At 31.3% G+C, this 25178-nt stretch overlaps 1 protein-coding gene across 1 annotated transcript in view; it reads right to left on the minus strand.

The window, feature by feature from the left end:
• Positions 1 to 25178, minus strand: part of ROBO1 (roundabout guidance receptor 1) — a 582961-nt gene that overhangs the window by 92050 nt on the left and 465733 nt on the right. The window contains exons 8-13 of the mRNA XM_074299785.1: positions 21189 to 21313; positions 15923 to 16094; positions 11471 to 11676; positions 10682 to 10763; positions 10244 to 10412; positions 9990 to 10156 (exon numbers count right to left, since the gene is read on the minus strand). Coding sequence (XP_074155886.1) covers positions 9990 to 10156; positions 10244 to 10412; positions 10682 to 10763; positions 11471 to 11676; positions 15923 to 16094; positions 21189 to 21313 — 921 coding nt within the window. The remainder of the gene's footprint in view (positions 1 to 9989; positions 10157 to 10243; positions 10413 to 10681; positions 10764 to 11470; positions 11677 to 15922; positions 16095 to 21188; positions 21314 to 25178) is intronic.

Consider the following 25178-nt stretch of genomic DNA (forward strand, 5'->3'; position numbering starts at 1 on the left):
GACACATTTTATATATTCTAATATAGAGAGATATGTATATGCTTGTATTTAGTGTATGCCCATGCACACATGAAGCTTAATAAAGCACTTGTTAGTCTAAAAAGTTGTTGAATTCCTTGAGAGCATGAATTACTTTTTTGCTTCTTTGTTTTTATGTTTGTTTTCCTAGTGTATGACAAATTATGAGTGCTTAATATATATGATTTTATTGGCTGATTATTAGTTTGGGAAAAATTATAACACATAATCAAGATATATACATTGAAAACTACATATACAGAGGAAGGGGTGGTAGATAGAACAGTTAATACCTCTGTATTCCTCATTCTCATTTAACTTTAGTCAAAGGAGGGAAGAAAGATTTAGGATGTTTCTCTAAATAAAGAAATAGCAAGGGAGGAGGGAAAGGGGAAAGAATAAGAGGAGGGAAAATTAAAGGAGAAATGAGGCGTAGGTCAAAAACAACAGCAAAAAAACCCTTTAAATAATGATGGTAGACCAAGAATTATGATTTCAAGAGGAAAGAAAAGATAAGAAGGAAAGTGAAGAGGTGGAACAGGAAGTGAAAGTAGATTCCCCCGAACCTTAAAAATACTGGTCCTAGGCAGGAAGCTCCACTCTTACTATTCTCTTCCTATAAAGACAAAGTGAGAAACAAGAAGAAAGAAAAGTATACCACAATACAATGGAGGGAAATGCAAATTTAAAGATCATTACTGTAAATGCTTATGGATAAAATTATCCTTAAAACAAAAGAATAGCAAATTGAGGTAGAAAGCAGAATCCAACAATATTGATTTGTAAGAAAGAGCTTAAAGATAAAGATTCAGAATTAAAAAATAAGGGTATATAACAAAATCTAGTATACTCAACTAAAGTAAAAATGCTGTTTTAACAATCATGATTTCAGTCAAGGCAACAATAAATATAGATTTAATTGAAATAAATTATTAGTAAAGAAACTGACACAACATTATACATTATGACTATAATGGGTTTGTAATAAGAAAACCATAACCATCACTGACTAGAATAATAAAAAGAAAATTAAAAATCATGATTATATAAATGAATGCAGAAAGTTTGTCAAGATACAATATCTGTTCCTTTTTAAAACATTAGAACAGATAAGGTTAAATGGATTTTCTCTGAAATGAAAGGTAGCATCTATAGAAAACCAAGAGCTAGTCTTATCTCTAATGGGGATTTTTCCCCAATAACATTTTTCCCAATAACATTAGAACTAAGTAAAAATGTCCATTAAGATTATGACAATCTCTCTTTCTCACATACACACGTTAAACTTTTAAAAATCTTTGGCTTTAGTATATTATACATTTTTGTATTTTTTAATATGGGACAAACCTAATCAAATGCAATGACTACTCTCAAAATACAAAGTCATGATGACTTAAAAGCCCATTGAGATAATTTGCTAATCCAGTTCTACTATAAGTACATACCTGGTAAAATAATTTTGGAAAGTGACCTACTGAAGAAAATGGATTACATTTCTAATAGTTTAGAGTTAATAAATTTTAAAGGACATTATAAGATGTCATAGGTGAAAAAATTCCAAGCTCTGCAAATTTTCACCACAAAAAAAAAAAAATAATAAAATAACACCTTGGGGTAAACATAGAGAGGTAAAAATAAACATGAGTTGGGTAGAATAGTGGCGTTCCAAGGACAATCATAGAAGATCTGAATGAAGATATCAGTTTTCCCCTCTATATATGTCAGCTTAGCTTCTGGTTCCAGGTCAGAAGGCAGAACTAAAGAAGGGCCTCAGGTAACAGGGCCATCACCCACATTCTAGTCCTAGAGGTAATTACATAATCTGCTATAAAAAATTAAATTAAAATTAAAACACAGCAGACAAAGGAGAAAGAATCCAACCACAGAAAGTTACTAGGGGGGTGGAGCTAAGATGGTTAGAGAGGACTATATGTGTCTTTTTGAGCTCTCCTTTACCCTCAAACTAATTTTTTTATGAAAATGAGCCTTGGAATTAGTGCTCGACTGTCAAAACCCATGGATATATTGGGAGTACAACACATTATCAACAGAAGATAATCTCCAAGTTCGCCACAAAAAGTCTGTTTTGCTCCTGCACAGGGACAGAACGGGGCTAGGCCAGGCACAGAATCAAACAGGTATGCGGTGAGAGCACAGGAAATAGCTCACACTGAGCAGACTGGAGAGGGGCAGGATGTGATCTTCACAGGCTGAAAATTTGTGGGGAGAACTTTATCAGAGTGTCAGCTACTTTGCTCTGGTAGCAAAGCAGTAGATGAGAAGAGAAGCTATAAACACATAGGGTAAAGACTAAAATCCCAAAACGCTAGAATCTCTCTGGACTTGGCCACAAACACCCAGTACCAAGAGGGACTCAGCACGATATCAGCAAGCAATTCTGACTCCAGCCCAGATGCTACTCCCAGCATAGCCATTGCTGTCCCACTACTGCTTCACTGCTACTTCCTGTTTTCTGTTGAGAAAGCTCAGTAATCCCACACTGCACCAAAAGCAGACCACAGCTTTCTTCCCCCACCTCCCGTAAAATAAGCAAGAAGGCAAAGAGGGCTCTAACTATAAACAGCTTCTATACTAATAGAGAGCAGACTTCAAACCCTAAGGAGACTAAAAGCAGACTGTCTCCAGATGAAACCGCAAATGGTGATATAATCTGGTCTCTATCACACAAAGCTCTCATGGAAGAAATTAAAAAGGCTCTTTAAAAGAGCTAGAAGAAAAATGGGGAAAGGAAAGCTTTGCAAGAGGGTCTAGATAAAACATAAACTCAGTAAAAGATAGAGTAGATAAAGAAATCAACTCCCTAAAAAGAGAATTAGTGAATTTGAAAAACAAAATAGCTCCTTAAAAAATGAAATTGGCGAAATGGAAAAAAAAATCCATAGAATGAAACAACTCATTTTAAAAGTCAATTGGACAATTACAAAAAGAAATTTTAAAAGTAAATGAAGTAAATAATTCATTAAAATCAGAATTGAACAAATGGAAATGAATAACTCAAGGAGACACCAAGAATCAGTCAAGCAAAAGCAAAAAAATAAAAAGATAGAAAAAAAATTAAATATCTACTTGGGAAAAGAACAGACCTGAAAAATAGATTAAGGAGAGATAATCTAAGGATTATTGGACTCCCTAAAAATTATGATGAAAAAAAAAAAAAAGAGCCTAGACACTATTTTTCAGGAAATCATCAAAGAGAACTGCTCAGATGTTATAGAAACAGAAGGTAAAATAGAAATTGGAAGAATTCATCGATCACCTACTGAAAGAGAACCCAAAATCAAAACTTCAAGAAATATTGTGACTAAAATCCAGAACTATCAGACCAAGGAAAAAAGTACTATAAACAGAAAAAAAAAAAAAATCAAATACCAAGGAGTCACAATAAGGATTACTCAGGATCTAGCAGGGTCCATATTAAAAGATCAAAGGGGCTTGGAATCTGATATTCCAAAAGGCAAAGGAAACTTGGTATGCAGACAAGAAAAACTTACCCAGAAAACTTCCAGGGAAGAAAATGGACATTCAATGAAATAGGTGAATTCCATTTATTTCTGAAGAAAAAACCAGAACTAAACAAAAAAGTTTGACTCCAAATATAGGGCTGAAGAGAAGCATAAAAAGGTAAAAAGAACTCATGAAACTACATTTCTATTATTAGAATACATAAAGAAAATACATAAAAATATAATATAAATAATAATAATAATAATAATAAAATACATAAAAATTATACATAAATGTATAATCAGATTTGACTGTTATAATATAAAAAAGGCTCTAGAAGTAGAAATTAAATTGTACCAGAAAAAGGGAAAAGTGGAGGTACTACATCTAACGAAGAGGCAAAAGAAATCTATTGTATCTGAGGGGGAAAAAAGGAGGGGGGTGAACATAGTGTGAACCTTACTTAGAATTGGCTCAAAAATAAAATATTACATATATTCAGTTTACAGAGAAACTTCTCCCACCTCACTGAAAAGTGGGGGGGGGGGGGAAGCAAAAAAGGAAGGAGTTGGCTAAATAAAAGGGAATACAGAAATCCTAAGGGAAAGGTTTAAGAAAATGGGAGGAACTCTAAGGAGAGGGGAAGAATCCTAAAGAGGAAGGGCTGTGTGAGGCAAGTGGTGCTCATAAGTTTAATACTGGGGAGGGAGGAAAGGGGGAAAGGAAAGAGAAAAGCATAATCTGGGGTTAACAAGATGGTAAGTAATACAGAAATAGTAATTTAAACGATAAATGTGAATGGGGAAAACTCCTCCATAAAGCAGAGGCGGATAGCAGAATCCTACAATATCATGTTTACAGGAAACACAATTAAAGCAAGGCGATACAAACAGAGCAAAGGTAAAAGGATGCAGCAGAATTTACTATGCTTCAGATGAAGTCAAATCTCAGATCAAGCAACAGCAAAAACTGTTGTAATTAAAAGAGATAGGGAAGAGCACTATATCTTGCTAAAGATAATGATAAAGATAATGAAGTAGTATCAATATTAAACATATATGCATCAAGTGGTGTAGCATCTAAATTCTTAAAGAAGTTAAAAGAGCTAAAAGAAGAAATAGGCATCAAAACTTTAATAGTGGGAGATCTCAACCTCATACTCTCAGAACTAGATAAATCAAACCACAAAATAAATAGGAAAGAAGTTTAGAGATAAATAGAACACTAAAAACTTTAGGTATGATAGAGCTTTGAAGAAAACTAAATGAAGACAAAAAAGGAGTAAACTTTCTTCTCAGCAGTTCTTGGAAATCTATAAAAAAGAAAAGCAAAACCAAAAACTGACCATATATTAGGACACAACAACCTCAAATTCAAATGCAGAAAGGCAGAAATAGTAAATGCATCCTTTTCAGATCATGATGCAATAAAAATTACATTCAATAAAAAGTCAGGGGGAAATAGAACAAAAAGGAATTGGAAACTGAATAATCTCATGCTAAAGAATGATTGGGTGAAATAGCAATTCACAGACACAATTAAATAATTTCACCCAAAAGAATGACAATATTGAGACGAAAAGCCAAAATGTGTGGGATGCAGCCAAAGCAGCAATAAGGAGAAATTTTATATCTCTAGAAGCCAAATTGCATAAAATAAAGACAAAATCAATGAATTAGACATGCAACTAAAAAACTTAGAAAAAGAGCAAATTTAAAAACCCCAAACACTAAACTTGAAATTCTAAAAATAAAAGGAGAGATTAATAAAATTGAAGTTAAAAAAAAAACTATTGAATTAATAAATAAAAGTAAGAGATGGTTCTATGAAAAGACCAACAAAATAGATAAACCCTTGGTAAATTTGATTAGAAAAAGGAAAGAAGAAAATCAAAATTTTATTCTCAAAAATGAAAAGGGAGAACTTTCCACTAATGAAGAGGAAATTAGAAAAATAATTAGGAGTTACTTTGCCCAACTTTATGCCAATAAATTTGATAACATAAATGAAATGGATGGATACCTTCACTAGCATAGGTTGCCCAGATTAACATAGGAAGAATTAAATTAGTTAAAGAGTATGATTTCAGGAAAAAGCAATAGTACAAGCTGTTAATCAACTCCCTAAGAAAAAATCCCCAGGACCAGATGGATTTACAAGTGAATTCTACCAAACTTTTAAAGAACAATTAACTCCAATGCTTTATAAACTATTTGAAAAAAATAGGGAATTAAGAAGTGGTACAAAATTCCTTTTATGGCACAGATATAGTATTGATACCTAAACGAGGTAGGACAAAAATAGAACAAGAAAATTACAAACCAATCTCCCTAATAGACACTGATGCAAAAATCTTAAATAAAATCTTAGCAAAAAGATTACAGAAAATCATCCCCAGGATAATACACTATGACCAAATAGGATTTATACCAGGAATGCAGTATTGGTTCAATATTAGGAAAACTATTAACATAACTGACTATATTATTAACCAAATTAATAAAACCATATGATCATCTCAATAGATGCAGAAAAAGCATTTGATAATCTCCAACACCCATTCATATTAAAAACACTAGAGAATAGGAATAAGTGGACTTTTCCTTAAAATAATCAGTAGCATCTATCTAGAACCATCAGTAATCATCATATGTAATTGTGATAAACTGGAATCATTCCCAATAAAATCAGGAGTGAAGCAAGGTTGCCCACTATCACCATTACAATTCAATATTGTATTAGAAATACTAGCTTCAGCAATAAGAGATGAAAAAGAAATTAAAGGAATTAGAGCAGGTAATGAGGAAACCAAATGATCACTCTTTGCAGATGATATGATGGTATACTTAGAGAACCCCAGAGAATCTACTAAAAAGCTTTCAGAAATAATCCACAAGTTTAGCAATGTTGCAGGATAAAAAATAAATCCACATAAATCATCAGCATTTTTATACATTACTAACAAAATAAAACAGCAAAAGATACAAAGAGAAATTCCATTTCAAATAACTGTTAATAGTATAAAATATTTGGGAATCTATCTGCCAAGGGAAAGTCAGGAACTACATGAGCAAAACTACAAAACAATTCCCACGCAAATAAAGTCAGATCTAAACAATCGGAAAAATATTAAATGCTCTTGGATAGGTCGAACAAATATAATAAATATGACAATACTATCTAAAGTAATCTATTTATTTAGTGCTATATTAATCAGACTCCTAAGAAACTATTTTAATGACCTAGAAAAAATTAAAACTAAATTCATCTGGAACAGAAAAAGATCAAGAATTTCAAGGGAACTAAAAAAAAAAAAAAAAAAAAAAAAAAAACCCACAAATGAAGGTGACCTAGCTGTCCCTAATCGAAAACTATATTATAAAGTAGCGGTCACCAAAACCATTTGGTATTGGCTAAGAAATAGACTAGTTGATCAATGAAATAGATTGGATTCACAGGACAAAGTAATCCATAACTATAGCAATCTAGTGTCTGACAAATCCAGAGACCCACAACTTTGGGGATAATAAACTGAACCAGCTGTACCCAGTGAAAGAACTCTGGGAGATGACTATGAACCACTACATGGAATTCCCAATCCCTCTACCTTTGTCCTCCTACATTTTTTATTTCCTTCACAGGCTAATGGTACACTATTTCAAAGTCTGATTCTTTTTGAACTGCAAAAGAACTGTTTGGACATATATACCAATATTGTAGAAATATGTATACATATATTGTATTTAACACATACTTTAATATGTTTAACATGTATGGGACTGCCTGCAATCTAGAAGAGGAGGAGGAGGGAAGGAGGGGCAAAGTGTTTGTAAGGGTCAGTGTTGAAAAATTACCCATGCATATGTTTTGTCAATAAAAAGGTACAATAATAAAAAGAAAAAAGTTACTATGAAAATAGAGAAGACCTGAGTTTATCTTTAGAGGGATAATTATGGTGGGAAAGCCCCTTTTTACCTCAAGAGTAACATAAAATTATTACTGCTGACCAAAAGAATTCATAGAAAAATTCAAAAAAGATTTAAAAATTAAATGAGAAAGATTGAAGAAAAACTAATAAAAGAAGAGAAAAAAAAGCAACAACAATAAAAAAAGAATATTATGAAAAGAAAGTCAAACAACTAGAAATGGAGATCCATTAAGGAACAAAAGAAGTTGTTATACAATGCTGTGTAGATTAATGGGAATAGGATATGGGGAGGGGAAGAAAATAAGGAGAATCTGGGGAAAGGCAGTAGATTAAGTAACAGGAGGAGTCAAGAGGGATAGGAAGTAAGAGATACACAAATATAATAATAATGAGTAAAATATATTAGGTAAAAAAGCAGGCGTAATAATCATGACTTCAGACAATTTAAAGCTAAATATATTTAATGAAAAGAGAAATGTGGAGAAACTACACTCTCTCTGAGCTATAGTAATCAATCTTATTTTACACTATTAAAAAAAAACAGACAAAATAATAATGAGTAAAATATATTAGGTAAAAAAGCAGGCGTAATAATCATGACTTCAGACAATTTAAAGCTAAATATATTTAATGAAAAGAGAAATGTGGAGAAACTACACTCTCTCTGAGCTATAGTAATCAATCTTATTTTACACTATTAAAAAAAAACAGACAAAATAAAGTTGGAATATTGCCATGGTATAGAACATGATGAACTGGTGAAGTTCGAAAAATATGAAAATATTTAAACCTATGAAGATGTTATGCACCTTCAAAGAAAAAAGTACAAACAAGCATAATACAGTCTTAGATATATATAATGTATATGTTTATGCATACATATATAAATGTTTATGCATTTATGTACCTATGCATATGTATACATATATGTCTGCATGTGTGGCCATGCTTAATTGCAGCCTTTTGGGGTAAGGGAAGAAAAGGAAGAAGAAAAAAAGAATAAAATAAAAAGTACACTGAAGAGAACAAAAGAAAACCTAAAAGGAAGCAAAGCTGCGCAGATCCGAATATAATGTGCAATGCTTATTATATAGATTTGCTTGTAAATTTATAGCTTTGTATTCTGAATCCTCTTATGTTCTGTTGTGCACATGGAAAATTTTTTGATTATCTATTTAAATTTTAAATCAATTATTTAAACAAATAAAAGAATCAATCAATTTTCATTAAAATTTAAGTACAAAAAGTTTTACATGTGAAATTCTTAAGAGTAACTGGAATTTTATACTTTTCCAACATAAAACATGCTCTAGATGAGAAATTTCATGACATGTTAATAATTCACAATTGCAAAGCGCAAAGCATAATATAAAATATTTTCACAATACATTAGCTCATTTGGGTCTCACATCCACCTTGTAAGATACATTGTGAATACTTCTTAGTGACAGGAAAACTGAGGCTTAGAGAAGATAAATAACTTGCTTAAATAACATAAATATTAAGCTAGAATAAAATGCTTATTTTTCCCCGTATTCTTTTTTTTTAATTATCATTTTTGTTATTGTCATTACTTTTAAGGGTAAAATGGAAAACAGTGATGGGGTGATAAAAAAATTTCATAAGCTGAATTTTAAAATTATTATAAATCCTTCTCCTTTGGTTTCATATCAATTATTAGGAAAAACAGGAATTTATAATTTTAAATAAGTTTTATCAAGGTTTCATAGATAATCCAACACAAATATGCTGAACAACTTTTATAACCAAACAATAAGATTATATCATAAACGATGCTTATTGAATAGATGGATTTGAGAACTTTGTTTAATCTTATGGTTGTTTTTGTTTTTTGTTTTTTTAAACTGGTTCCTACATTTATATAATTTGCAGATAGAATTAAATCAAATTTTATACTATTCTACAACACCATCTTCTAAGTCAGAGGTTCTCAAACTATGGCCCATGGGCCAGATGAGACCCGCTGAGTATGTTTATGTGGCCCACCAGGTTATGGCAAATGGGCTGAAGGGTGGAGACAGAGTGTGAGCTTTTATTTTTACTATAGTCCGGCCCTCCAATAGTCTGAGGGACAGTGAACTGACCCCCTATTTAAAAAATTTGAGGACCCCTGCTCTAGGTTATAGGTACTGGAATGTCAATATCAGTAAAAGTCAACCAGCTTTAAATATGTTAAGTATATGTTATAGAGTTTAAGTATATACTATAGATTAAAAATTCTAATTTTTGTTAACATATTCAAAACTGAAATGTGGAGAAATTAATTTTAAAAATAATCATGGAGAGCAAAAATTATCCATGATTCATTATAATTATAATTCATTGTATTCTTAAACTATTTTGTGTTGTTAAAATAAATTTAAGTTTTAAAAGAAAAAATTATCATCTTTCTTGTAATTCATTTTGTTCAGATCAAGATGAATATCAAGATCAATTGGGTATTTCTGAGAACAACTTTTAAAATTCAGTACTGCCTTGTAAAACACATTATTTGATAGTAAAAACATAAACTACATGGATAAAATGGTATCATAAAGTTTAATAAATGCATTTATACCTTGAGTTTTCACGGGATCTGAAATTTGACTTGGATCACTAAGACCATATGCATTAGCAGCTCTCACAAGGAAAAGGTAAATCGCATTAGGTTTTAATCCTTTAGTCGCAAAAGTTTCTGTCTTCACATTTTCTGCTACAGTTTGCCAGCTGCTACCAGATGCATGGCTAAGTACAGATAAAAACAAGTTAGAACATGTGTATTCAATTATAAATTCAAAGTATGAAATATAGCATATATCATGTTTACTATACCTGAAGGCTTCTATGATATAAGATGTTGGTGTTGCACCTGAATTCAAATTTGGTTGCCATGACAATGTTACTGTATTTCTGTTGACTTCTGTGACTTCAGGTTTTGATGGGGCACTTGGGATTAAATTTGGGTCAGTGGGTCTTGGAAGCTGAACGGGAACTCCAAATTCTAACAAAGAAGGAAAAAAAAAAAGATGAAGGAAGGAAGGAAGGGAGGGAGGAAGAACAAAGGGAGAGAGGGGAGGGAGGGAGGGAAGCAAAGAAGGGAAGGAGGGAGGGAAGGAACATATCTATGTATAGTGAAATGTTCACATTTTTCTGTTTCCATATATGTATGTATATATACTAGGGTCTGATTATGTCTACTTTATCAAAAGTAATTCATATCTTAGCTTATAGGCTTTAAAAAAATAAACAAATGAAAAAATTTCATTTTACCTTGAACTTCGACATATGCACTCCATGTTGCTTCACCACTAGGAGTTGATGCAACACAGGTATACCGACCAGTATCACCTAGCTGAGAAAGACAAAAAAATAAATATGTGGAACAATCAAGGACTCAGTCATTTGGAAAAGCAATTATAAGTATGCATAAATCTTTTCTTTTGCTATATGTTCTTTCAACTTGTATAATATTAAAATATAAAGAAAAAAGAAAACAAGGAAAGATAAAGCAACACAACCATGGAAAAACAATGGCCAAGTCGTGTTGAGAAAACAAATCCTTAAATTGTTCTGATAAACTTGGAGGCTATTCATTTTTTAATGCTTTAATTATGAATTTTATTCAGCATATACATACTTTTAGTTTTGTTTGACTATATAGATATTCCCCATAATTATATAACGCTGAACCAATCTACCAACTTCACATTCACAAATGAATAATTCTTGAAGCATTCAGAACTGGTATTTATGTTTAAAAAAAAAATTCTGCAATTATTGTATCACACTCCTTTTAGAGAGGACGTTGTCTTCCAATCACTAAATGTTTTCACTAGATAGAAATAATACTTAAAACACTGCCATCAGCCTACATAAAAACATAAAGCAACTTAAGCAGAGATTGTCAAATGTTTAAAAGGACTAAGCAATGAAGTGAAACTATATTTATACTGCTATTTAACATTTCATGAATTCAAAAATTAGAGCCTGAAATACAAATAGAAGAACATAGACAAATTGAAAAGCAACAGAAATCTAGAGGAAGTAATTTCAAATTACCTTGGCATAACGGATTTGTAGTGCTCCTGTTTCCAGTTGTTTGATGCGAGAATCTTGGGTAGAGATCAAGATGCCATCTTTTCTCCACAGAATTGTGGGCACTGGACTGCCTGTGGCCACACAGTTGAGGACTAAAGTACCATCTACTGCTACCGTCTGATTCCCAGGACCCTGTCGGATGACCGGGGGAGGGCGGTCTGCAATCACTACCAGAAAAAACAATAATAGGAAACAGATTTCTACAACTGGAAACAATTTTCTAATCCTCTGAGCAACAGTAGTTCCTCTAGGCTTTGAAACAAACTAAAGATTATTAAACAGTCAATTAATGTAGGAGATATGCATTATTCAGACTGCATTCATATTATATGTTGATTCAAAATATTGAAAGGATAAAGTACTACTTTAGAATGAATGGGGAACAGACCAGAATAGTTGGCATTTTCAAGGTACCTCTATGGTGAAAGAGTTTAAAAATTATTGCCAGGCAGCCATGTAATAATTCATTGAGGAATTTCTAGATTTCTAATTCTGGAAAGCTAAAAAAACATTTTAGCTTACCTCAGATGAAATTTAAGAAGCAAAGTTCATTCAACAAAAGGCATAGTGATGTATGAAGATAGCTTTTTGTTCAATAGATACAAGGAAAAGACAATGGTATCATGCCAGCTGGTTTTCATTTACATGGTTTCAACATATGGTTCTAATGGATCCACTTGGCAATTGTTGCATTCGTTTAAGTCCTTTAAGATTATCCTATTTTTCAAGACCTTTTAAACTCCAAGTGATTAAACTCCCGATTTCTTTCAGTTTTATATTAAGTTACTTTCTCTTAACAAGAACTGTTTAAAACTCTTATGAATTTGACAATCAACAGAACTCACCCTGCATCTTACCTATTTGGATCACACAAGCTTTGGTATTGTAACTTGTGAAAATTCTGGTTTTTATATGGAAGGTTCAAAGATGGCATGAGAACTTGTCTAAGTCTATTATAGCTACTTTCAAAGGAATATAAGTTTTCTAAGTAACATATAGACAGGTTAAAATACTAAAAGCAGCAGATTTTAGAGAGGATGCTTTAACTCACACAAGAGTAAGGCCATCATAAGACACGTTGGGGCATAAAGAATGGGTTAAGGAAAGAAAGAGCCAGTTATGCAACAGAATCTCAGGAAGAGCAGGAAACCACTGTAATTCAGCCAGAGAAAGGGACATTAGACCTTGACAAGTTGATCTTTGGACCATGGGAAGTAAGGAGGAGACCAATAATCTATTAAGAGGTAAACTTCCTATATCGGTGTCTACATTACATAAGATTCTTGTTAACCTTCCCAGTTTGGTATGGACATGTGCTTTGAAATCTCAGAACATGGCAATCCAGACGAGAGCCCTATATTTTATGGGAAGGGTCTCTGGCAGGCTTTTCTAAAAGATTTCCTAATTCTGATATTATAAGTAGGGAAGGACCAATTAGGGAAGAATTTAAATGCTTTAAGAATGAAAATTTCTAAGTATGGAAAGTTCTAGAGACAAGAAAGGATGAATGACAGCCAGGAGGAAAGGTTAATTTTGCAGCAATTGCTTACTTCTAAAAATGATTGCGCCAATAAAATAGAGGTTTGGGGCTTGCTGTTTATCTTTGCTGTACTTTTCTGTGTTGAGGAAAGCTTTTTGAGAGGTACACATAAGTGATATTAGTATTATTATTCATGGAAATTCTGGAGTGTAGAGAAGGATTCGTAATTAGCAGTACTGTTCACATACATATACATGACATTAAAAAAGACAACTTTATAGAGAAGTAAAGAAAAAATAAAATGTTAAGAAAAACAAAATATTTGCTTAACTAATAAGTCCTTAAATAGATACCAGGGAACTCTGAATAACAAATTCATTAAAAATAACTGGCTGCCAAAATCAAGAGATTGCACCACTACTTTTGTTCCATTGAAGGTTTTATGCTCAAAAGCTTTCCCCCAAAGTTTGAGTCATGCATCAATTTTTTTCTCACTAATTATTAGGTCTGAGCATTCAATTTCAGAAAAATAGTAAAGCAAAAAAGCCAATTCAGCAACTATACATAGCATATACATGACATTTTTTTTTCATTTTACCCTTCCAACTCTGCATGCACGGATTGTTAGTGTGAAATTGACTAATAATGACTAGTGTATCAAACTATTATTCAGGTATGAAAAAATATGCTCAAGTTTAGCAGTGTTTTTTTCCTTAATCTTTTCCAATTTTAGCTAAGGTTTGTTTTGTAAAACATAAAATGAAATAAAATAAGGACAAAAGACATGTTACAAAAAGTAATCAACTCTTTCAGTGCAATGTGCTCTTCTGAAAATATACTGACATTTCAATTCTGTGCTATAAATGGTATATTCATAGTAGGTTAAAAACATACATGAACATATTCTCAGGGTATGTTGCATAAGAGAATATAAATAGATTCTGGAAAGAAGTATTCTTACTCTTAGCAGTTTTGTCTTATCTTGAAAAGACTAAATATACAGAAAAAAGTCCCATAATTGGTATGTTTATAATTTTGTGAGCTCACACTTGAGACTTTTTCAATTGCATATCATATTACAGAACTGATATTACATCTTTCTCTAGATTGTTTACAGGGATAATGAAACATGTCAAAATAGATTTATCATTTATTTTTTATTTTCGAAAAACAAAACAATACAATGAGTTCCAAATACTAAGTTAATTAAAAGGACATATATATGTGTGTGTGTGTGTGTGTGTGTGTGTGTGTGTATACACACACATATATATGTACATGTATAAATATATATATATTTGTTTAATGAAAATAAACTTTTTGACATTATCATAATTCAAGAATTTTTCTAAGGGATTTATCTTATCTAAGGTAAGATAAGATCATTTCATAAATTAGATTATCTTATGGCTTGGTAGATATTTTTTTTAGAGTTGTTGTGAATGTATTGTTTTCTGAGTTGTTGTTTCATGTGTTTCTAGAAGATTTTTATGTTGTTTTGAGATAGATATCCTTTAATATAACTTCTCATTGGATTTCTTTGTCAATATTCAGTGTAATACAAATTTTAGGCTTTTGCTGGATTAGGTATTTGGGATCTGGGAGGTCTGACTCTGTTTATGAAGACATCTTGACTGGAGGTTTTAATGTACATCTCATTTGTACAGATGTACATTTTTCAATCTCTACTGCCAAAAGTAGGTGAAATTTCTTCTGTTTTAGCTCTAACATCCCAGATATTGTCCATAACTAAATTAAATTATCCATGAACAACACTCAAAAGTAGTGGCTTCTGACTTTAATTCATTATAGCTGCTATTATCCTCTACTTCAGTTCTTTTTTCCATCAGTGTTGGATTTGTTTAGGTGCAGAAGTAGTAGCTTGAAGGATTTAAGATTGTTATAGAGAGGAACAGATCTTTCCAATTTCTTCCTTGGCCTGCTTGACAATATACATTTTTTCAGTGTCACTACTCAAAGAAATAATAAGTCAAAGAGTCATAAGATATTAAACTATAACACTAAAAAACTTCCCCATATATACAAATGTATGTATAGGTATAACATTTCCTCTTTCCCCAAAATATCATTGTCCTAACATACAAGAGGAAATTAGTATATTTATTTAGGATTTGAGTTAGTTTCATTATTACTAAGTTCATATTAATGTCTTATAACACAGTTGGATAGTAGATGCATATATACACATATACATACATACATATCAACACATATTCCTTTAATGCTGCTTCTATCATATTCTGTTCTACCCATTCCTTTCCCACAATTAAGGCAAAAGGAAAATATACAACATTAAAACTTTTCAAATCTCCTCAATCTTTGGTCTCAGTGAGCAAACTATTGTCTTAAAAGTATGTATTTAGGCACTCTGAGCAATCATCAATGAAAAATAGAAAATGAAAAATATCTGTTAAATCAGAAATAAAGATCATCATACAGCAACATTCTCTTTCTCTTTCTGTATATGTGTGTGTGTGTGTGTGTGTATAATGTATGTATGTCTCTGTACATACACATACACATTTTCTTCAATCTTACTTATATCACCCAGTCTTTCACCATAAACATACACCAATTACCCACACACACCCAAAAGAGATTACACTGGATAATAGTTATGCTATAGAAAAGTAAATGATTAGTTTCACTTCCCCATCCTGAAATGCTGATTAATCTTGAGTTAAGACAAAAGTATAAGATATTATTTATTTATGAACTGTATTGTTAATCGGAAGGAATGTTAGATTTTAAAACATCCTATCAATATTTTGTTCATTCTTGTACCAAAATCATGACAAAAAATGGCATTAGATTAAAAGTAAAAGTATATAAGTACAGATATAAACTGGTATATTGCTAAAGCTTTTTTCAAGATTCTCTGAGATATTAAAATAAGCCACTCTTTACTTTACCATCAGTAACTTCCAAGTAGGCTTTTGTGATAATGCTTCCCGCAACATTCAAAGTCTGGCAGATATAATACCCTACATCAGATCGCTGGACATTTGTGATAGTAAGATCTCCAGTTTGGGAGACAGAAAACCGGCTAGAAGATTGTGGAGGATGGTATGAAAAAAGCAGGTTCTAAAAGACATAATTTAGGGAGAGAACAAGAAAGAATAATGTTAAATGACCTAAAAAGCTCCAATTTTTTTATTCAAATATTTAAAGAATACAGAAAATATTTATACCTATTAATATAGAAAAATATACACATATATAAACACACTGTGTAAACATGTACATCTATATTTTTTTCAAAGTCTATTAAGGCTAATGTCACTTTGGTCACATATAGGAAGTCTAAATTCGTTTTGGCTATTTCATAGAACTCCCTACAAAAGAAGATGCTGTTATGTGACTCTAAATTTATAAATGGAACATAAGATTTTCAACTGGAGGAGGTAAGAAGGAAAAGGAGGAAATGTTAATACTCTCTCAAAAACAATGTGACTGATAGAAATTCAAGTTCTTAACTCTATTTTTTTTTCAACTTGGCAATATAATTAAATTTTAGCCAAGAATTTAATGGTTAAGTCTAAGTAATATATTTCTAACACTAATGAATTCCCATTTTATTACTCCATTGCAAATAATCTTAGTATTCTGTACCAATATAATTTTTTTCAACAATTTCAATTACCTCATTGCTTCCATTAAATACTGATAAAATCTATTTTCTGTAATACACTGAAATAAATTCTTATGGATCAAATTTGTTTCAATTTTTTATTAAAGCTTTTTATTTATAAAACATATGCATAGGTAATTTTTCAACAATGACCCTTCCAAAGCCTTCTGTTCCAAATTATCCTCTCCTTTCCCTTATCCCCTCCCCTACATGTAAAATAGTCTAATATATATGAAATATGTTAAATATATATGTTAAAATGGATTAAATTTGAATAAAAATCAGCTTACATTAAAAAAAAAACTTAGCAAATGGGCTATGGTTAGTTTGCAGGTCAAACTGCTCTCAAACTGAAATGCCATGTTTGACAGTCAACATAAAATTAGGATAGATTCATACATAAAATAGTACATTATCTCATATTTTGTTAAATAGTGAAGTGCTTCTCTCATGCAAAGGCTATTTGAAAACACATCAAAGAAATTATCAAAATAATAAATTAGAGATGATCATAAAAAGCTGTATTATAAAATATGATCATGAAAACAGAATTGGGGAAAAGGGAATATGCAACATCTCTAAACTTACTTGGATTTGAAGTCATATATTCAAATTTCAAGTAAATTTTTACTAAACTATTACTTCTGTAAATAAAACTAAGTAAATACACACATATGACATCCCTCTTATACAGATATACATACACATTTACATTTAAATAGTGGTAGCCATAGTAGGTCTACCAAAGATGCTAATTCAACAGAGGTAGAAATAAGGACAGTCTCTCTTACACAATAGAAATCAAATTCTATCTGCCTCTTCTCAATTCTCTTGCTCATTTCTTAACATAAGTTTTATGGCACTTAATTATAGCAACTGGGAGCAATAAAAGATTATGATTGGAACCATCTAGATGAAAAATAAATACATTTCTCAAAAATAAAGTAGTCAATGGATAGGAACAAATAGTTCTCAACTGAAGAATTTCAAATGATAGGCACTAAAGAAATCTAAATAAAAATTATTCAAATTTTACTTATACCTATCAAAAGTGGCAAAGGTAACAAAAAATGGAACTAATCAATTTTGGAAGAACTGTGAAAAAGATGCACACTAATACATTTGTGTGCAGAGATTGTTGCAACCATTCTGGAAAGACATTTGGAAATATCACATTCTATTCTTTGCCCCTAAGTTAACAAAGATAAATATTCTTTAAGGTGGTTAAAGCCAGAAAGAAAGATACTTTATATACACTAAAATTTGCATAGGAACACTTTTTGTATTAGTATGGAACTGGAATTTAATAATTATTATCTGAAGAATGGCTAAACAAATTATGGTAGATGAAAACAAAAACATGAAAATGGAGAAAAAATGGCACAAAATGGCAGAAAAAAAAAGCTGAATCAGGAAAGATAAATATACTGAGTAATGAGTAATGTAATGTGAATGAAAAGAAATAAAACACCCAAATTAAACAGTAGGTAATCATAATGATCATGATTTTCTCTGAATTGGAATTGTGAAGATGTATCTCCCTTCTTTTTTTGTAAAGGTGAAGTATAAGTGTTGAACACCTACTTGTTCTGAAGACTTCTGATGTGAAGATTAGTTTGACTGAACTATTTTCCCAATTTTTTCTATTCTTTGTGACAAAGGTTGACTACCTTAGGGGAAAGAGTAAAGAACTGATATACAGACAAATTTTAAGTCATTATCACTTTAATGCCTCCAAACTGCATTAAGGCCTTTGGGACATTTGGCATTTGCAGGTGAAGGTAAATATATAAATATAAAAGATATCAATAGAATAAACTCACTGAATGAATGAATAAAAAGTACAATACTTTAAGTGATAACAGAGTAGAAAAATCAGGATCAAGTAAAGTTAAATGTTTCCTTTATTAAGTAAAGGGGTACCAAAAACAGATGGGTAGCAAAGTTCTTTTGTTTTTGTTTTAGTTTGTATTAGTGCTTGTGTGTTTGTGAAGTTTTTTCTTAACCAATGAAAGACACTGAGCAAATAATGTAAAAACAATCAAAACAATTAGAAGATATGAATTTAAATTGGAGTAGCAAACTAGATTAGCAAGTCACTAATTTTTATTAAGCTTATATCCATGTTGGGTAGAAAATGGAACTTAATTAAACAAATTTGTAAGCTCACATGATTTAAATCTTATTCTACATACTAAAAGCTTCAATATTGGTTACAATTGATCTTTTGATCAACTTATTCCTGGATCACAAATACAGAATGGAAATTCTGGACTATAAACACACATTGCATTTACTCACATATTAAAGAAAATAAGCAGCAGAGTATACATAGAGAACAAGCTCTCTTTAATCTTCCAGATAATAGCAATTCTGTATCATATTCTTACGTACCAAAACATAAGACTTGTAAACTATTTGGATTTTGTCTCAAATGGAAAATTTCATTAACAAACTAGGAAAAAAAATTCTCAATCTTCCTGTTCTTTCTTCATAACAAAATATCAGGGACCTTATGAGCAGTTCACAAAAACTAAAACATTCATTATAAAAAATATCTTTTTCTTGATTTTAGATAAGAAAAAAAAATGAGAGCTTTGAGGTTATCACAGAAATTAGAACAGACCACAGCTATGTAAGTATTAGGATGTAAAAAAACAACCTGGTGCTTAGACTGTTGAATGGTCTCTCTTTGCTCCAAGTTTTTCCTACTCCAGTGATTCTACATTCAAACATCAAAGTGACTTTAGGGCACAGGTTTGACTATCACTTGCCATGTCACTTTCTTCACTTCCTCAGTCCCCATTTAATTCTCTCCAGTTGTTCTCTATCATTTTCAGGTTAAAATATATCCTTTGTTTAAAATACAAACCCTTTCATAATCATGCCCCACCTCTCTCATCTTTCTAGTCTTCTGACTCTTCCACACATCCTATTTAATTCAGTGACATTGAATTCCTTGCTGTTCCTAACTTATGAAACTATCTCCAGATTTCAAGCATTTTGACTGCTTGTCCCTAATACTTGGAATTTCCTTCTTCCTCATCCCAACAGCCTCACTTTCTTGACTTCCTTCGAGTTTCAGCCACAGTACCACCTTGTATAAAAAAAATATTTCCCAGTACTCCTTAATCTTAGTGCCATCACACTGAGACTACCTCTATTTCATACTTATCTTCATTCACTTATTCATATCCTGTTTGTATATAGTTGCTTACATAATATCTCCCCTATCCCCTACTGTGGATTTACTGAAAGAAAGATATTTTTCTTTTATCTTTATATGCCCACAGTTTAGCACAGTGACTGGCAAGAATGCTTATTGATTCACCATTTAAAATAGTGTATATAAGGTACATTAACTGATTATATGTAGATGGAGTTTCTAAACTCTTTCAATTGCATAAGCTGTGTTATGCAGTGCCCAGGAAATGTAGTGTTGTAGTTACTGTGGTTAATAGAAAATTTTTCTGATTCAAATCCTGTCTAAAACATCTAGAAGGTTTGTTAGCCTGACCAACCTCTCTCAGCCCCCATATTTGCATCTATAAAATGGGAATAACAGTAACTACCCATTTCAGAGATTTTTGTGAAGATTAAATGATATAACACATGCAAAGCACTTGCTAAAAATTAGCTCATTATATAAATGTCCATTTTTCTTGGTATATTGATTATTCAAAATGTGCAGAATTTCTGGTTAATACTTCTGGATAGCAAAAATGTTGAATAAACAATGAATTAAACAGAAAAGAATGTTAATGTTTCTGAAATAGGAATCACAATGAATTAAATTATTTTAAAGATGCTATTTTATATGACTTTATACCATTCCTATTTAGAGGAATGTGACAGAGGCACTTTGAAATATGAAAAAGCACTTTTTTTTTTTTCTGCAAACCATTCTAAAATATAGGTCTGAACATGTCACCTACCTCCTACTTCATAAACTCCAATTTATGGAAACAACCTGTTTCCTCTAAGAAGAAATACAAAGTTCTTTGTTATTTAAATCTAAGAACTTTCCAGTTTTCCTATAATCTTTTTCATATCACAAAGTCTGTTATCAACTACATGCTATTTCTCTTATATGGTGCTCCATTTTCCATATCTGCTGTTCTGCGCCAGCTGTCCCCCATTCCTGGAATGCTGCCTTTTATAGAAGGCTTTCCAAATTCCTCAGCTTTTAAAGTCTTTTTTGGTGGTGGACCTTCTACCTATTCCTTACATATATTTCTTAACATGCTGTTTCCCCTTATAAAAATATAAGCTCCATGAAGAAAAGAGTTGGTTTTGCCTCTTCTTGAAACCCAGGGCTTTGCACAATTCCTAGCATGCAATAAATACTTAATAAATATTTATTGACTTATCAACTGGTTTATTTATTAATAAAACAACATGCAATACACAGAAGTCCTCCTTGGCATAAGGCTAAAGAATTGAACCATTTTTTCACAGTACCTCTAATAACAATGATTACAGATAAAAATAAATAAATAAATAAATAAGTAAATAAATAAATAAAAATAAAAATAAAAACTTCTTACTTGACTTCCTTCTCTCCTCCAAAAAATGGCTGGTTGAGGGTTTCCAGTTGCCTCGCACTGGAAAGTTACAGTTCGACCCAATGCAGCAACCTGATCACGGGGTTTCACAATAAAGTGTGGAGGTTCTGAAGGGAAATAGCAAATTATTCTAAATCAATAGCACATAAAATGTTTCCAACTGAAAAAAACTTTCTAAAGCTTTACTTATGTTATTCAAAATGTAACACATTTTAGTATCATTCTCGTTTATGATATGAACTTAAATGGTAAAGATAATACATTTAATAGAACATAATTAGTTATGGAGTATGATTTTGCCATATGTTCATTCAAAATTAACCTTCTCATTCAAACAAGTAATTCATTAGATAAAATTAGGTCCATTAGGTCCTTTATATATTAAATATACCTATACATAAATGGATATTTGTAAGCATAAATATTACTTTTTCTAAATTAAAGTTGCTTAAGGATGAAAAACCCATAATCATACACATAAGGAGCTCCTGATACAGAGATTCTAAAATCACTAACTCAAAATGTCCTGAAATGTTATTATGTGAATTATAACCATTTAAAATCTTAAATCCAATTATTTCATAAAAATGAATTTAAAGTAACACAGTTTTCAAGTCTCCTTTTACATAGGCAGGAGCATTTTCCAACAAAGATATGGAAATGAAGGAAAATTTGAAACATCTGCTCATCCTGACATTAAAAATACTACCAGCTTTGTCCAAACTGTTCGATTTGTACAGCCTTAAATGGCCATTTCATCTAGTGACAAATGGAGTGTCAGAAAATTATGTCTTTCATACTGAAAACAATGGCAGTTGAAAATATCAGGTATGCTGACTGAGCTACTCCTGAAAAAAAAAAAATAGGAGACTAATTTTTAGGCTGTGCTTTATTTTTGACAGAGGCTAATTAAATGGAAGTCTTTTACTTATTGTGTGAACTTTTTAAGACTCATTTCTTATCAACTATCTGAAACACTTAAGTATTCTCTCCTCTTGTCTAATTTAAAAATGAAATTAATGTTTCAAGCCTGACATTTTAGCAACACTATGAAACATAGTCTTTTTCTAACTACTTTCCTTTTCTTAGGGCATTTCCATTTTTGTATAACCTTAATTTTAAAAAGTTTCAGTTACTCAAAATACTCTTAAATACTGCTTAAGTACAACAAATGAATCAAACAATAGGTTTATTCAGACCAAATCCATAAATGCTGCCATTCTACAAAATTTGTTTTCTCTCTTGAATGAGGTCAGTGTTTGTAATTATCTATTCCTCTTATCAAAAATTTTCTTGTCAAGCAAAGATCTGCGTAAGAATAATTTGTCAAGAATATTTTTATTAAAATGTAGTTGTTAATCTCTGAAGTAATGCATTAGCAAAAGTACTAGTCATATGGTAAGAAGGAATATCAGTGTTTAACTGGTAATTACAAAATAGAAAAATTCTAAAAAAAGACCTATATTACTTTGTGTCAAAACATTCACAAAAACAGGAAATGTGTAAATGTAGTATAGATGTGATATAATCTGGACATGAAGATATCACAAGTCCACTGAGGTACTAAAACATGTGTAGGTATCTATGCATGTGTATGTATATATGTACATATGTCTGTGTGTGTGTGTATATATATATATATATATATATATATATATATATATATATATATATATATATATATCCATATTTATGCCAAACTGCTCATTCTGATACAAATAGTTAATTAAATGACTTGTCTTCAATCAAAGAGTTCAGTCAGACATGGGACTAGAAATAATCTTTCTTATTATATTATGCTGTTTCACCTTCTAATGAGGTAAAATAAAATAGAAAATGTCTGACTAAAAATGTACTGAAGACTATAGCCCAAAATGGTCTATTATTTACAAAATACAAAGGAAGAAGAAAGATTTGGAGATGCAAATTAACAACGTGGACTTCAAAGTTGGGGGACCAGCTGATACTCCAACTTTTAATTTTTTTAATTAGTTTATACTTGAGCAGTTTATGGCACAGTACAGTAAATTACTTTATTGACATTTACATACAACAAGATTAAATGAAACAAGAATAATAAAGACTTGAAAAATTTGTAGTAAGTATATATAATGATGCATTTAATCAATTATTTTGTGAGACAATATGCTGAAACAGAATAAAACCTGGGGCTATCATGAGTCGTCTAAGTTAAAGTTATACAAGATTCCTAAATACAAAGAGGAATAATTTTGTTCATCAATAATATTCTAATCAATATCAAGCAAACCATAAAATGGAAAGATATGTTTGAAAACAAAAAAATTTGTCCCTGTCTTGGAGGATGTCCAGTTGAAAAGTCCACCATAGGATAATTGTTGTCTGTATATGGGGGATTATTACACATGCACCTATTTATAGCAGACATGGCTTTCAGTCCCATAACAGTTCAGAAAATCTACTCAAAAGAAACTGGTCTACCAATCTACCTCAGAAAAATCAAAAGGATGAAGAATGCTAAAGCAGATCCAGTAATACATAAATTTTACACACAAACAATAAAGTGGGTACAAAACTGAATAGGACAAATAAATAAGCATTTATTAAATACTTATGTGTCAAAGATTATTCTAAGCACTGAGGATGGAAAGACGAAAGTAAAATGCTTTCTGTTCTCAAAGAACATTAATTTTATTTTTAACTTAGACAAGAGGAGAAAATACTTAGGTGTTTCAAGCAGTTGATAAGAAATGAGTCTGAAAAAGTGCACACAATAAGTAAAAGACTTCCATTTAATTAACCTCTGTCAATCAAGTTAATCAGTGAAGAACACATATGAAAAACCTGACTTTAAAACAGGTGAATACACTAGCTTCATGAAGTATCAAGAATGACCTCATGTTGAAGAGGTCTTGAATTCAGTCTTGAAGAAAGCTAGAAACTCTAAAAGATAAAAGTGAAGGACATTCCAGGAATTGGAGAGAAATAATACAATCTTGGAAATAAGGAGTACCAAGTCTATGGAATAGCACTAAGGCCAATTTGACTAGCTAGTTGAATGTGTGTAGGTAGAGAATGTATATAATAAGGCAAAACCAAAGGAAATTTGGTTCTAACTGTGAAAAGTTTTTAAAGGACAAAAGAAATCGATATTTGATTACTAAAGAAACCACTGGGAATTTTTAAGAATAGGGACATGTTAAAACTTGTACTTCAAAAGAGTCTTGGGGAATGCACTTACAGTTAAAATATCAGGACATGGAGGATGATTTCACAAAAGTAACAGAAGTACACAGATTGTAGGAGAAGAATCAAGATCACAGAACTCCAAAGAAGAAAAGAATCTAGGAAGAGAGGATGGTAGTGCCAAATGCTACAGAGAGAGCAAGATGAATGAGAATCAAGGAAAGGTATTTGAATGTATCAGTTTAAAGGTCATCAGCAAAGTTGAAAGTTAGACTACAAAATGAATAAGAGGAGAAAAACCAGACAACTTTTCCTAGGAATTTGACTGAGTAAAAGGCAGAGAGGTATAAGATATTAGCAAGATATCGAAATAGTAAGATAAAGTAAAAGCATTTTGAAATTATATTTCTAGCTAATCTATGCTCTTTCCTGATACAAAAATCTATCTTTTTTATAGCAATAATTATCCACTGATGCAATTGGGTAAATACTACACCATGATTACTAACAAATAAAAACTGTATGAACAAATGGATGACACCATTTTAGATGTATGATGGGGCAGCTAAATAGTACAATGGACAGAGCACAGGCCCTGAAGTCAGGAGAACCTGAGTTCAAATGTGACCTCAAAATGTAGCACTGCTTTAATTATGTGACTCTGGGCAAGTCCACCTCACCAATAAATAAATAAATAAACAAACAAACAAACAAATAAATAATGATAAGAAGAAGAAATATGATAAAATACATCGGACAGAAAATAGATGATAAGAAATTGATGCAAGCATGTCTGTAAATTCTTTC

The sequence above is a fragment of the Sminthopsis crassicaudata genome, chromosome 3, assembly GCF_048593235.1.
Source record: "Sminthopsis crassicaudata isolate SCR6 chromosome 3, ASM4859323v1, whole genome shotgun sequence".
In the NCBI taxonomy this organism is placed as follows: domain Eukaryota; kingdom Metazoa; phylum Chordata; class Mammalia; order Dasyuromorphia; family Dasyuridae; genus Sminthopsis; species Sminthopsis crassicaudata.